The sequence below is a fragment of the Pezoporus occidentalis genome, unplaced genomic scaffold (assembly GCF_034315485.1).
Source record: "Pezoporus occidentalis ecotype Australia unplaced genomic scaffold, CSIRO_AGI_Poc_V1 ctg18, whole genome shotgun sequence".
Lineage (NCBI taxonomy): Eukaryota > Metazoa > Chordata > Aves > Psittaciformes > Psittacidae > Pezoporus > Pezoporus occidentalis.
The window spans coordinates 8,922,648-8,937,239 of NW_026913640.1; the positions used below are offsets into that span (position 1 = coordinate 8,922,648).

The window sequence follows — 14,592 nt, forward strand, 5'->3', positions numbered from 1 at the left end:
AGCGGAGTGTCACATTTGAAGAGGGGGATAAGTGGTGGAAGAGTTAATTTTAGTAGTATTCCTAACACACACTGAGATGCCTGATAGTTAAATCTGTTATTCAAAACTTGAAATTATTCCTAATATTGTGCTTTTCGGTCCTCTTCATTACATGTTGGCAGGTGCTTCCTTAGCTGTGCATGTATAAGAGCTGAGGCTTAATGCTTTTTTAAATGTTTGATATTTACTTAGCCATTTCACTTCAGGTAGGAATAACAGCTTTATCTTGCAGGTAGTAGCCACTTTCTCAAAAATAAGGAATGTAAAATGGTACAGGAAAGTTGAGATAAATCTTGGTGCAGCATCAGCAATATGTCCAGTTGGGCAAGGAAAAGACAAAAGCAATGTTTGAATCCCAGCTTGCCAGGCAATGAAGTTTATACAACAGTAGCAAGTAGAGAACCTGTGCTCTTTGGTTTTGTGCAGTTCAGCTCACCACGTATTCTGCCTTAAAAATTCTCATGAGTTCCTTGGTGGCATTACGCATAACTTCTAGCCCAGGTCTGAATAGTAACCTGCTTAGACTGGGCAAGTGCTTGGTTTGCTGCCAGGACTAGTTATGTGATACTGAAACATCTGTAAATGCCTTCATCTCTATAAAGCACAAGTTTTCATGAAAAATGGTACCTTTATTGAACATTGCTTTATGGTGTTTTTTTTTTTTTTTTAAACAGGTAAGTATTTATGTCGGTGGACTGATGTGTGTGAGCATTTGCAGGATACCCTGCAGTTTATTAATGCTGTTCTGTTGGTTTTGTGCTGAAATAGCTTCCATTTTCTGTGTATTTGAAATCTAATGTAAGATTTTTTTTTTTCCAACAAATACGGCTTTGTTATGGTGGAAGGTAGAAGCTGGTATTAGTGTTGTCATGAAGTAATCAGAGCTAAAAATTGTCACCTAGCAGAGTTAGTACAGGAAGAAGGAAATTGCTGGACTGCACAATGAATGACTGAATCTTTTGACAGGACCAGAGGCAATGGTCAAACTGAAGCACAGGAGTCTCTGTCTGAACATCAGGAAACAAGTTTTTAATGTGAGGGTGACCAACCACTGGCTCAAATTGGCCAGGGACGTTGTGGAGTCTCCATCCTTGGAGATACCAGAAGCTGTCTGGACATAGCCCTGGGTGATCCTGGGCATCGGCTATAAGTGACCCTGCTTGAGCAGGGAGTTGGACCAGGTGATCTCTAGAGGCCCTTTCCAACATTAACCCTTCCATTGTTATGTTACGTAAATAAAGCTTTAACTTATTGAACTGCATATGAGTTAACATTAAAGTTCTGTGATATGCTTAGGTATTTGAATGCTTCCTTACTCAGTGTCATTTCAACATAGATGTGTCTATTGCTTAGTGTTGTTAAATTTTACATTTTCAAATGAAACACTTCAAAGATGAAAGCTCTTGGAGTGACTCTTGAGTTGTTGCTCTTCATAAGGACCATGTGACCACAGCTTGCCCTGCCCTTTCCCCCAGCAGTCTTACGGCTTCAGAGATTTTAGTCCCACAAACATAATTCAGCTGTCATTATTTTGGAAGAGGAGGTTAGGACACTGGTCTAACTTGGCATCTGCTTCAAAAATAACAGGTAAGGAATCCTACCAGGAGGGAATGGGGAGCATTGTGTAAAGTTGGGTAAAGCAGCATTACTAACACCTCAGAAGTAAATGCATAGTATATTAGTTTCACAATTCCTTGGGAATGTTGGCTTGTTTTTTCAGTTGGACAAAGTTTGGATTATGCATAATCTAGGGACGTTTCCCTTGAAACTAGATTTCCCCCTTAGTTTTTAGAAGATCATAATATCCTCAAACTAGTTAGGTCATCACATTTCAGCTATATATGTGTTTTTCTGTAGTAGAAACTTTATGCTGGTTTTTCTGTAGTCTTAAAACTGTAAAATCTCGTAAAACTCTTGGGCTTTGCCTAAACACATTTTTGTTACTTTAAAGCAATTTAAAAAATATTTTGAAATCAAAATAAAAGGATATTGATGAAACTATGCCTATTTAAATGTGTCTAAAATTTTCTTTGTAGTTCTCTCATCTCAGATTGCACAGTTGTAAACTTGTTTGCACAGTGTGCAGTGCAATGATGACTGGTGTCCTGGCTTTCCTTAAAGCCCTAGAGCAGTACTGCTACTGCTTAACCCTTTGCTAGCTGTGCTGGTTTAACCATATCTGCTGTAAATCAGCAGATTCTCTAAATTTGTTTCAAACTCAGCCATATGTTTCTGTGGTAGGTGAATTCACTCAGTTTCTAGAATCTGACAAATCAAGCTCATGAAATTTTAGCTGACTTCTGTAACTTCCAGTGCTGAGTGGTAGAGCACTTTCAGATCCTTTTCATCTGTCAGGTTTCTTAAGTTCTCTTTGTTAATTGGTGAAATCACACCTATACATTGTCAATTCTAGATGAAAGAGGTGAGGGTTAAAAGTTAATCCCTTGCTGCTTCAACAGTTTTGTACTACTTAGTTTTTCTGTTATAGAAGTTTAAGAACTTCACATTTGTGTAACAGGACGTACGAGTGCTGAGACAATAATACCGTTAACTTGGATATTTTTCAAGCTGGTTGGCATGAGCAAAATTAATAGAAATGTGAACATCTGAGGACATTGCTGCTGTGTTAAAGACAGCAGCTGTAGAATGGATAATTAGGAAAATCACTGATTAACCAGTTGTTCTGGTGTTGCAGACTCCTTGACATGGGAATGTTAGTGAGCAGTGTAGGGGAGAGGGCTATATTCAAAAGTACAGGATTGAGCTGGTTTCATATAGGATTATTTTAATGACTTTGCAGCCTCACAGCTCACAAAATTTGCAAAAATACGTATATATTACGAAAATATAATACTTTACACTGTGGAGTAGAATCCTCAGTGATGTTAAGAAGTTAAAGACTTCATTCCCTTCTGCTGATCAAATCCAAACTTCTTTGAAGTGGTAGGAAGTCTCTTTTTTTTTTTTTTTTACCCCCAGAAATAGATCCTCATTTCGTATTGAATGCACTGTCTTACATCTAGGAACATAACTTGTAAGTAAGCAATTTTGATTAAATTTATGAAATACCAATTTCAGGGTCTTCAAATTCAGACCTTGCTTAAGACACAGGGGTACGCAAAAATCTTTGTCCTTTCTGTGGCAGCTTGGAGCTTGTTGCGTATAGCAGTTCCTCATTGAAAGGACAGTAGTGGAGAGTATTCTGTTAAAGCTGAGTATGTGTTACTTGAGATAGGTTGTACTGAAGAGCTGTTTTTTTTTCAGTTTTCCTTGATAATGGCTCAGTATATGCACAATATCAGCTTGTGCATGATGCATGTGTTTATCTCTGAATAGGCATGTTTATCATGCTGTCTGCCTTTTAGAATATTTCAGATGAATTTTTCTTGGCACCATACCCATTTGCGCTTCAATTGTAAAGAAAAGCTTTATCATATGAATAAAGATGATTCAGAGTCTGTTACTTTGAAAAGAACTGTCTGCTGTGTTCCTGCTCACTCTTAGGAATCCCCTTTTTCAGCACGAGCTGCTAGTATACGTTCAGGTCTAACAAAGTAATTGATCATATACAGTAAGGTTTATATAGTGTCAAGAGGTTGGAAAGATCTTAATTTCTTGTGGAGAGAGAATTGTGGAGAAGTTGTTACTGGCTGGTTTTAGAGATTGTCTTCAAAGACATGGTAGATTTATTTGGCTACAGTTATGTCATTAGTATCTACCGGTTGCCAGGATTATGGCTCACTGCTTTCTCTTCAGTAAATCTGGCTGGCCAAAAAAGAGAAGGTAACTGGAAACTGGACTGTGTTGGGCCTTTGGAAGTTTTAGCCTTCCTGGTTTTAGATGTGGGGAGTGGGAGGGAGAAGGAAAGCCTAATTGTTAGGGTCTTCTGATTATTTTTTTTTTTTTTCTTCATAATGCTGAAATACAGACTGACAGATGAGCACTTTGTAATTGTAGCTTCCCTTTAACATGGGTACATACTTGTCAATAGCTGAATTAGTTTCTCCATGTGGAGGTGATGCCCGGGAAATGGGTATTTGTCCAGGTGACAAAACCAGTGTCCAGCCTGGTTCCCACAGCTGACAGGCATCACTGTGGCTGTTACTGCATTTCACCCGCTAAATTATTTAAATACTAGCACTTGAAAAATTACGGCTCCAGTTATAAAGAGTTAGAGGGCTATGCTCTTCATATGTGCTTTAGGAATAAAGTATCCGTCTTGTGGAATGTCTGTTATGGGTAGAGAACTTTCGAAATCAGATCTGTTGCAAGCTGCACCATGGGGGAAAGGGAGTGTGGGATGAAAAGCATATGGGGGAATTGATGAATTAACAGCACTTTTAATAGGACTCAGTAAACTTGTGCCAACTTTGAAATCATATTTACTGTGAGCTGCTAGCCTCAGCCTTTTTCCAGCTGTATCTGATAAGGTAAATGTTACCTTTATTTTAAGTCTGTGATTCTGTGTTGTAATTTGCATGTATGTCACTCTTGAGTTGTTTTTTGGGCCTGTTCCTGGAGCAAAGCTAGCCTGAAAGGTGCAACCTGTGTGTGGCTTTCGAAAGTAATTCTTCTGTAACAAATACTTTACAGGGTATGCTCAGCTTTCTGGTCATCAAACAGGACCTCAAGATGTTGATACACTTCTTTAAGAAGACTTCTTAAAATAATTTATCTGAGAACATACAGAATTCTTAATCCCCTTGCACTGCTGTAATCGGGTGCTTTCCAGGCAGCCTTCCTCTCTAGAGCCGTTTTTTTATGGCTCCTTGGCTCTGCAACGTGTTTCTATGTCTGATTCCCCAGACTGACTAATGGATTGTGTTAAACCTTTCAGACATTGCAGTACTGCCATGCTTTTTTAAATCAGAGGTGCTTTTGGAGAAGAAGTGATACAAATTGGGCAAGGGAGGAAGGAATGTTTGTATATGGGTGAGAGCTGTTTTGAAGCCTGAATGGCTGGGGCATGGAGCTGTTTGATTTTCAGACACTTTGGATAACTATTTTTCATCTAGACTGTAGAAAAAGACACACAGTTCAAGATGGATAACCCTTACTAACAGTTATTATTTGGGCCTTTTTGAATATAATTACAGTAATGTGTGAATAAATGTAATAGGAATAAAATTATACTCTGACTTGCTGTTTGTTCTTCCAACTGCGCTTAACTGCAAATGCAAGCAGATCTGTTCAATAACTTTTAAAATTACAAAATCTTAAACTTTTGCATCAGTTTCTAATGCATTCAGTATTAAAATGTAATGAGACTTCTATGCAGCTCTGTTCTGAGATGTTGTTCTAAAGTAGGACAATATTTTACTCCAGTTCAGTTGTATTATTTTCATATATAGCTTTGCCCTTTTAAGTTATGCTTGTACCACAGCAGCCTGTGCAACAGGGAGGAGACTATTCATGCTTCCATGCCCTCAGTACAGTACAGTGAGAGCAGTTAGTTTTCAAGGTTCATCAATAACTGTGTTGTGTGCAGGCATCCTAATTACTGTAGAGAAGGATTAAAGGTCACTGTGGCCTCATGCACTGGCAGGCCTAGAAGACAGTGTTGTGTTTGATATGTTTTAAAAACCCTTGAAAGCTGAATCACTTGGGGCTCTTTGACACTTAATCGACTCCAAGCAGAAGTATGAAAATCTAGGAACTAGTGAATGTTCTTGGAACAGCTGCTTTTTAACTGCTGAGGTAGTAAAAATTAAATGTGAACTCTTTTGAGAAATCTGTTGTAGTAACAACTGAGAGCTAAGGATGTGTAGAGAATAATGTTTTTTTTCTGGTAATGTGAAGTTTTATTTCCCTGTGTTATGGGTATTTGAAAAGAGAAGCTTCTATATTTATATATATATATATATGTAGTTTGAAGTGTCACAGTTACTTACTGTCTTTATTTTTTAGGTTACTGTTAAAATCTTAAAATGCGGATGAAGACTGGCTCGTGCAGAATCCTTCTGCTATATTACACATACAGCAGGAAATCTAAAAGTTTTGTACAAGGTATGTATTAGAGTATTTGGCTTTATTCAGCAACTACTGAAATTAGGAGCCCTCTTTTTATGTTCATATTTTTGATGCACAGTAATTCTGCTTTTACACTTCAAGTAATACTTGCTTTCAGATAGTGTAATTCTTTACATAATTTCTGTCACACATTAGCATGTTTTTAAAGGACTTGAAATACATGTACACAGCCTCTATCAGACAGCTCAAAATCTGATTAGCCATCATGTTTCTTACATCTGAAGCCCATAGTGCCACATTAATATGATGCTGTGGCTGAGCTGCTGGATGTTACTGACGCATTGCATTCAGAATCCAGTTTGTATGATCAACATTGTAGTTTTTGATTCTGAGCAGTCTTTGGGATTAAGCCAGTAGGCTTTGGTATGGAAGGCTGTGTCTTTAAAGCCTGAGATAGAGTTCAGTTTCTGTATGTACGAGTAGGTACATACAGTAGTAGGTAGTACATACGGTACTACATACTGGTACATACAGTACAGGTAGGTAGTATCACCCACCCTGGGTGCTAAAAGCATCTCTGTGAGACTGACAGATGTGAAGCTTTTAAAGAGTAACTTGATTCTATAGTTCCAGTAGTTCTGAAATTCTAAAATACCAGTTCCTTTTCTAAAGTAAAAATAATTTTAAACGGTGGGATTCATCTGAGATGTGAAAGTTCTACTGGTAAAGCTAGAGGCATTTGGGTTAGTTCTGTGTGTGTGTTTGGCCCAGTTAAATGTATTCAGAGCTGTCGCTATGGTTGTGTTAAATAAATAAATAAGTAAATAGAGAATTAGATACATAAGGAAAAAGATTTATTGAGGTATTTATTAATGACATGAAAAATGTCCCTGGCCATGGCAGAGAATCTTCAGAGGTCCCTTCCAACCCAAACGATTCTGTGATTCTATAGTAGTAGTGTGTATCATTAATTGCTAATTTATGTATTGCTAATGAGAGGGGTCCTTTTACTGATTTGCAAGTCAGCTGTTAAGTGTGGGAAGCAAGCAGTAAAACTTCAGAGCGTTGCATGGGAAGTATAAATACGATGGGGTCCTTTGTCATTCTGTAAAAAGCATGGGAAGAAATCTTTCTGCATTAACACATCTGAGACCATACTGTGAGTTATAACTAATACTGAAAAATTGGCCATGTGGTGTTTGATTCCCAAAACTGAAATAGTTCTAAAATTCCTACCCAAGACAGGCAGAATCCTATTATGCTCTCCACACTGTTACTCTCTTCCTGTTGTGCCTTCAGATGGAGAGTTGGAGCTCTGCTCCCCTCCCTACTGTTCAGGCCACCTCAGTTAATGCACTGTTTGCCAGGCAGGCTGGTAGTTACCCTTGCTGTTGGAAATAGCCGCTCCCCTGAGCCATGCAGTGCTAACTCCCATCTCACCTTTGCAGCTGAAAATGGGGATGCCTTTCACAGAATCTCACAATGACTGAGGTTGGAAGGGTGCTATGAAGATTGTATAATCCAGCCCTCTGCTCAAAGCTGGATGTCAGGTGGAGCAGGTTGCCCTGAACTATGTCCATTTGGGTTTGGTTTCCAAGGAATGGAGACTCCACCACCTCTCTGGGCAACTTGTACCAGCGCTTGGTCACTGCCATGGTTTAACCCCAGCCAGCAGCTCAGTACCACACAGTTGCTTGCTCACTCATCCCTGGTGGATGGGCGAGAGAATCAGAAGAGTAAAAGGGAGAAAACTCTTGGGTTGAGATAAAAGCAGTTTAACAGGTAAAGCAAAAGCCATGCAAGCAAGCAAAGCAAAACATGGAATTCATTGACCACTTCCCATTGGCAGGCATCTCCAGGAAAGCAGAGCTCTGTCACGTGAAACCATTACTTGGGAAGACAAATGCCATCACTGCAAAGGTCCCTTCATTCTTCCCCCAGCTTTTATTGCTGAGCATGACACCATGTGGCCTAGAATATCACTTTGGTCAGTTGGAGTCAGCTGCCCCAGATGTGTCCCCTCCCAGCTCCTTGTATACCCCAGCCTGCTGCTGGTGGGGTGATGTGAGCAACAGAAAAGGCCTTGTCTGTGTAAGCGCTGCTGAGCAGTAACTGAAACATCCCTGTATTGTTTTGCTCAGGGACATGGTTTAGTGGTGGATAGTGTAAGCTTTACAGTTGGAGTCAATCTTAAAGGTCTTTTTCAACATAAAATAATTGTACTATTCTGTGTATTATCAACACTGTTTTACTCCCAAATCCAAAACACAGCCCTGTAGTAGCTTCTGTGAAGAATTTTAATTCTATCTCAGCCCCAACCAGCAGTCACCCTCACAGTACAAGTTCCTTGATGTTCACAGGGAACCTCCTGTGTTCTAGTTTGTGTCTGTTGCCTCTGGTTCTGTCTCTGGGCACCACTGGGAAGACTCTCATCTTTATACCCTCTAATTAGAAGTTTATAAATATTTGTAAGACTTTTGCCCCTCCTTTTCTAGGCTGAACAGTTGCAGCTCTTTCAGCCTTTTTAGAACATGAAAAATGCTCCAGTCCCTCAGCTGTCTTCCATTCACTGAACTCAGTCCACTATGTCCATGTCTCTTGTACTGGCAGGCCAACACACAACACTCCAGATGTCTCACCAGTGCTGAATAGAGGGGAAGGATCATCTCTTTCTGTATGCTGTCAGCTTGCTTTGTAATGCAGTACAGGCTGCTGTGGGCCTTCTTTGTGGCCAGGTCACAGTCTTTGCTCATGGTGGTTCCTGGACTTGGTGTTTACCAGGACCCCCATCCAGGTCCTTATCTGCCAAGCTGCTTTCCAGCCAGTTGGCCCCATCCTGTCCCAGTGCCTTGGGATGTTCCTCCCCAGGTGCAGGATTTGGCATTTCCTTTTGATGAACTTCCTGAGGTTCTGTTGGCCCATATCTCCAGCCTGTCAAGATCTCGTGAATGGTGACATGGCTCTCCAGCACATCAGCCACTTCTCCCAGTTTGGTGTCATCTGCAAAGTTGCTGAGGGTACAGTGTCCCATGATCCAGGTCCTAAATGAAGATGTTGAGAACGACAGGCCTCTCTACTGATTCCTGCGGTACACTACTGGCCTCCAACTGCACTTACGTCTTTGATCACAATGTTCTGGGCCTGGCTGTTCAGCCAGTCTTCAGTCCTACCTCATTGTCCACTTACTGGGCCTGTACTTTATCTGCTAGTCAATGAAGATGCTGTGTCAGACAGTGTCAAAAACCACCCTGAAGTCATAGTAGACAATATGCACTGCTCTCCTCATGTTGCAGGTTAAGTTTTACTACATCTGTGTGTATTATGTGTTTGCTTGTGAAACAGCTATGGGAACATCTTTATTTAAGAAGTTAGCCTTTTTGTTAGCATGGGTTGCTGTGCTGCTTGAAATCTGTGTTGCTTGAGATCTGTGTTCTCTGTAAACGTTAGCCTTAGTCCTTACTCTCTAGACTGCAACCAAAGCACCTAGGGGCTATTATTTGGCAACCTGGCAAGGTAGATATCTAGCCAGCCAGCTTGCCAGCACAGTAAGATAAGGGTGTCCTATAGATGAACTACGCTCATTATACTCTTATTATAATACTAAAAACAACACCCACAAAAGACCCTTGTCCAGGTGAAGGCCCTTCCTCTGTGCAAACATAGTAACAGAAGACATAATAATGTCGAAATGACACAGCAGATACTACAGTTATGTGCAAATCACTAACCTGTCGTTGTAACTGGGAGTGTACTACCTTGTATTTTTTGTGTATAAATGTAACAACGAAATTGACATGGGGTGTGCTTGATTTGTGGAAATCCCACCTAGCGCCCAGCACTGCAATAAAGAAGTTCCTGCTTCTTAATGCTACATTGGCATTAAGGAGTTTTATTCTCCTGACTTCTGGTGACACTCACAGCCACTGAACTGGTCACCTCATCACAGAGGCTGTCAGGTTAGTATTCTTTAGGGTTTGCAAATGACCCCTTTCCGTTGTAAATCCATGGTGACTGCTCCCAGTTACCTTCTTTTCTTGTTCTGGAAATGGTTTCCAGTAGTCAATCCATCAACTTCGCACGGCCTGCAGTTCCATGGGTCCCCCACTGGGTAGCAGTGACATCGGTTTTCCCCTTGTCTCAGCTGCTGTGGCCTTTCGGCAGTGCCAGCAGTCGGCTCCCTCAGCGCTGCTGCTGCGCCCCTCCCTTGGCCTAGCCTGTGACCTGTGATCAGTTTTAAGTGTTCCCTAACTCGGACCCTGTTACCTGTTTGATACTGGGGAGGGCTGAGGAGGTGGGAAAACTGGTGCATGCTTTGTTCTGTGGTTTTGTCTTGCCCTTAACTAAGGAGAGCCTGTTGTTTTCTATTTGTAGTGAAATCACAATTAATATAAAAATTATCCCCCAATAATATAAAACATAAAAATTATCCCCCAGTAATGTGTAATATACACCAGGCTACAGAAATAAGCCACAGGGATTTACTCACAGAATCTAGAAATGACAAGGTCTCTCATTTTGCATTTAACACAGTTAAAACTCATTATCAGAAAAGTAGTAATAACAAGAAAAACACTCGATTAGTATTTTCTGACTCAGAAGTTGTTCTGTCCTTCTGCTGTTTTGTCTCGACCATGAAGCTGTTGGGAATTGAGCCTTGCTTGTCGTTATGTCTCAGACTGCCCCAGCGCAGGAGCTGTGTGGGAGCCCCGGTGCTTGGCAGGCTTCCCAGGCACCTCAGAATTTGTGTGTCCTCAGTTTCCTTCCTGTGAAGGAAGAGCCGATGGCCAAGGCTCCCTGGAGATACAAGTGTTCCTTTGACTGGCTAAATAACGACTCCTTGTCTCTGTGGAGTGATAAAATCCTTTCTTTCTCCTTCCTTATTATTCCTTTGTGTGTGTGTGTGTGTGTGTGTGTGTGTGTGTGTGTGTGTGCGCGCTTCAGATTGCAGTGTGAACCCGTCTGACAGAGCCTGATGGCCTCATTACATTGCATTAAAAACTGAGGGAAGATTAGATTAAAAATATGAGTGGATTGCATTGATTTTTTTTGGCAGTGAACAAGCTGCAGAACACGGGGAGAGTGAGGCAAATCAGGCACATGAACTAAGTCGCACCTGCTCAGTCTGATCTTCCTTAGCTTGTTGCTGGGCAGGATTTGTGCCTTGGTGTGCTGCTGTGTTCCCTCTCCAGTTCTGAAATCGATCAGCATCCAGTTCTGTTCTACAGAAAATGCGCTGGGCTCCGACCTCCTTCATGGTGAAGCCAGACTGTGCTGTTGGGCTGATGCACAGTGCTGGAGAATTCCAGGTAACCTCTTGGAAGGTCTGTCTGGGAAGGTGTTAGCATTTCCCAGCAGTATTTGCTACTGCATTGCTCTGTAATTCGCTTTTTGAGTTGTGTGGTTTGCTGTCCTGTCCTCTGAAGTATGTGTTCAAGGAAGTTCTCAGTTCATTGTCTCCTGTAATTCCATAGCCTGAAGCGCAGCTGTTCCCTGAAAGTTGTTCTTTGCTTCAGTGAGAATGGCTGGTGGTGATACATGCTCTGAACTGAGGCTTTCTGCTGTGCCAGAGTGGTGCAAAATGCTGCCCTTCAGGTTAGGATTACAGGGACCATCAGGGTTGAGAATATTACCATGTTGTTGCTCAATAGAGCACCTAACAGTAGTTGTGATGAAATCGATTTCCTTTGTGCTTGTTTATCAGTTTCTTTGTAGTGTTTTTGTGCTTTACATGTGGTTCTCCCCCATGCTGTTGCTCTTTGCTCTTGGGCACCAGAATAGCGCTGTTACCATTAAAGATACAGCACCTAGCTGAACAGTGGAGTGGAACAAATTGATAGCTGTTACTCAAGCACTCAAGATGTACTCTTTTTGCTTGTAGATGGATCTGCCCTGTAAGGCGTGGGGAGTGGCACAGTTTGAAAGGATGGGAGGACTGTGTCCCACTTATACCAGGGACTAGGAAAGACACATCAGAAGAACCTGCAAGGGTGTCTGCCAGCAGGGTTTAAGATGCTTGTTCCTGGATGAGGCAACAAGTTCCCAGGTATGTGATGTCACTGTCCCCCGCAGAGGTGGAGGTGTCCACAGTGCAAAGTCGAGCTTTTACTAGTAAAGCTGATGTTGGCCAACTTTGGTGTGTTCCTGAAGTCATGACTCCCTTTCTAGCTAGACTGTACCAGAAGCAGGCTGTCTTCCCAGAAACACTAGTGCTGGGAAATGGTGTTGATAAAAGGGTTAAAGTTTGTATGTACTACAAGAATCAAGAGTAAATGATACATTAAAAGACTTCTCCTTGTTTAAAGCACTAAAATGTGACAAAAGATGGAAAGTGGTGGTTCTAGCTGAGAATGAGGATTGTGTTTGGGTTGCAGTACAGTTTAAAAGAGCATAGGAAGTATTTGTTACCTGAGCCAGCAACAGCTGGAAAGGCCTGGAAGGCAGTGTTAACTGATGGGGAGGGGAGGGCTGCACTGAAGTTTCACTGTCCATGCAGCTGAAGTGAAAGTCATGATAAAAATGCCTGCTGCCTTAATGTAGTCCAATAAAAAGATGAAAACCCAAAACCATCAATGAAATGAATAATGAAAAATGAATTTTGATACAGTGTGAGTTTAACATTGCACTGTAACATACAGGGTTTTGTCAGGGTTTCTGTATCTATTATAAAACTGATTCAAATTAAACAGTGATTAACAGGGTGTTTATTTTCTATTTCCTGCAATCAACAGGCATTGAGCACAGACCCAGGGCCTGACAGGAGCCTCACCAAGTTCAGAAAAGGCAGATGTAAGGTCCTGTAGAGGGCACTGCATTAACCAGTGCTGTGCTGTGCTGTGCTGCAGCCGGGGCAGATGAGCTTTCCTCTCTGTTCAGTGCTCTGGGACTGCAGCTGGAGTGCTGACCGGTTCTGGGCTCCTGACCACCAGACATACGTGGGAACAGTCCAGTGGAGGTCACTGTGATGATCAGGAGGTTGAAGCCCAGGAGCCAGGGGGTTTGTTATCTGGAAAACAGGAGCTCAGGCTAGGAGATCATCTTGCACCAGCTGTGTAATGGAACAGCGTAGAGAAGATGGAGCCAGGCTCACCTTAGCAGTGCACAGCAGTGAGGAAATCATGTATAATTATTGGTGTATCCTAGTGTTGTATCACCCCAGTAATAAAACCTGTGCAGTCACTACTGTCTCGCTGCAGTTAATTGCTTTTCTCCACAATGTGGAACCATTGGGAGTTCGTGGTAACCCCTCTTGTTTCAGGGAGGAAGGATACAGGGAGCCAGTCTGGGGACTGGGAGGCAATGTTTGTTGGGTTTAGGGGTCTTGTTCCTGCTGTTCACAGAAAAACAATTCCAGTAGGACTGTACATCCAGATCTGACAGATCCAGGAAACCAGGGGAAACCTCAAATGCTTGCCCAGCTCCTGTGCAAACTCTTCAGACAGCATGTCTGAACCAGCTTGGTAAAGCTTGTTGTGTTTAAGCCCAGCCAGCAACTCAGAACCACGCAGCTGCTCTCTCACTCCCCCCTTTCTCCCGGAGGGATGGGGAGGAGAATGGAAAGAATGTAACTCCCACGGGTTGAGATAAGAACAGTCTTGATCTTTTGTCCACCAAAACCTTGTTCTTAGCAACTGAATAAAAACCACAGAATAGACTCAGACAAAAACCAGCTTCAAATATATTTTCATACACCTTTTATGCATCTTCAGCAGTGATATGGGGTTTATATTGCCAACTACAAGAGGAAGATGGCTGCAAAATCCATCCCTTAATAAAAGTATTATGAACCCAAATTTTATTTCCATGTCCTGTAGAACTACTCCCTCTCTCTCAAATGCCTCAAGAAAAACATCAAAATCCCCAGCCAAACAAACTCCCTATCAGCTGTTGACAAGCTAATTGCTATGTCAGCTCCTGGACCATGACTATTTTTAGACAGCATTTATGTAAGGTGGACATCAGTTCCTAAACATTTTGTCCCTGTCTTGAACAGATCCAACATTTACCACAGCGGTCACGCACATGCCAACTCCCCTTACATGTACACCAAGGAGTGACTGTGGAAGGGGTAGCCATACACATGGGCACTATCACCCCAGTGTAAGGGAACATTCATGCATGTCCCCCTCCATGTTCATCTTCCAGGGATATACGCAGCAACTAAAAAGACCCAGAGCCATGAGTAGTCCCAAGTGGTGGCAGGGTCAGCCCCAAGCCTCAGCCTGTGCTTTTCACACTGCACAAAATGAGGTGTCAGGTATTTCAGAAGTGGAGGTACCAACTCTGTTAAACCTCACTTAGTCCTGTCCCATCACCACAAAAGACACGCAATCATTCTAAATCAGAACAACGCAGGTGGTTGTAGGTTGTGCTGCTGTTCTCGCTTTTTATAGCTCAATGCAATACTCCACAGAACTGAAGCAATGTGCTTTGGTACCCGCTCACTTGGCATCTCTTAAGTATAAAAAAAGGAATGGAAAACTGGTTAACTAAGCTTTGTATTAAAAAAAAAAAAAAATCACAGTTTTTAAATGAATACTTAATACAGCGGCACCATTTTGATGGCAAGCACTCAAATACATCAAG

General features: G+C 41.9%; 1 protein-coding gene across 4 annotated transcripts in view; it reads left to right on the forward strand.

The window, feature by feature from the left end:
- The window catches only part of PSPC1 (paraspeckle component 1), a 53,249-nt gene extending 46,508 nt beyond the window's left edge, over positions 1 to 6,741 (forward strand). For 2 of the 4 annotated variants that reach the window (XR_009964135.1, XR_009964138.1), the window contains 2 exons: positions 5,947 to 6,488; positions 6,549 to 6,739. Coding sequence is in view for 1 of the 4 variants with exons in the window: in XM_062615281.1 (XP_062471265.1) it covers positions 1,006 to 1,029 (24 nt within the window). In the remaining 3 variants the exon portion in view is untranslated. Of the gene's footprint in view, positions 1 to 1,005; positions 1,627 to 5,946; positions 6,489 to 6,548 lie in introns of those variants that run through there. The other 2 variants (XR_009964137.1, XM_062615281.1) reach the window with 2 other exon arrangements.
- The last annotated feature ends 7,851 nt before the right edge of the window (positions 6,742 to 14,592 follow it).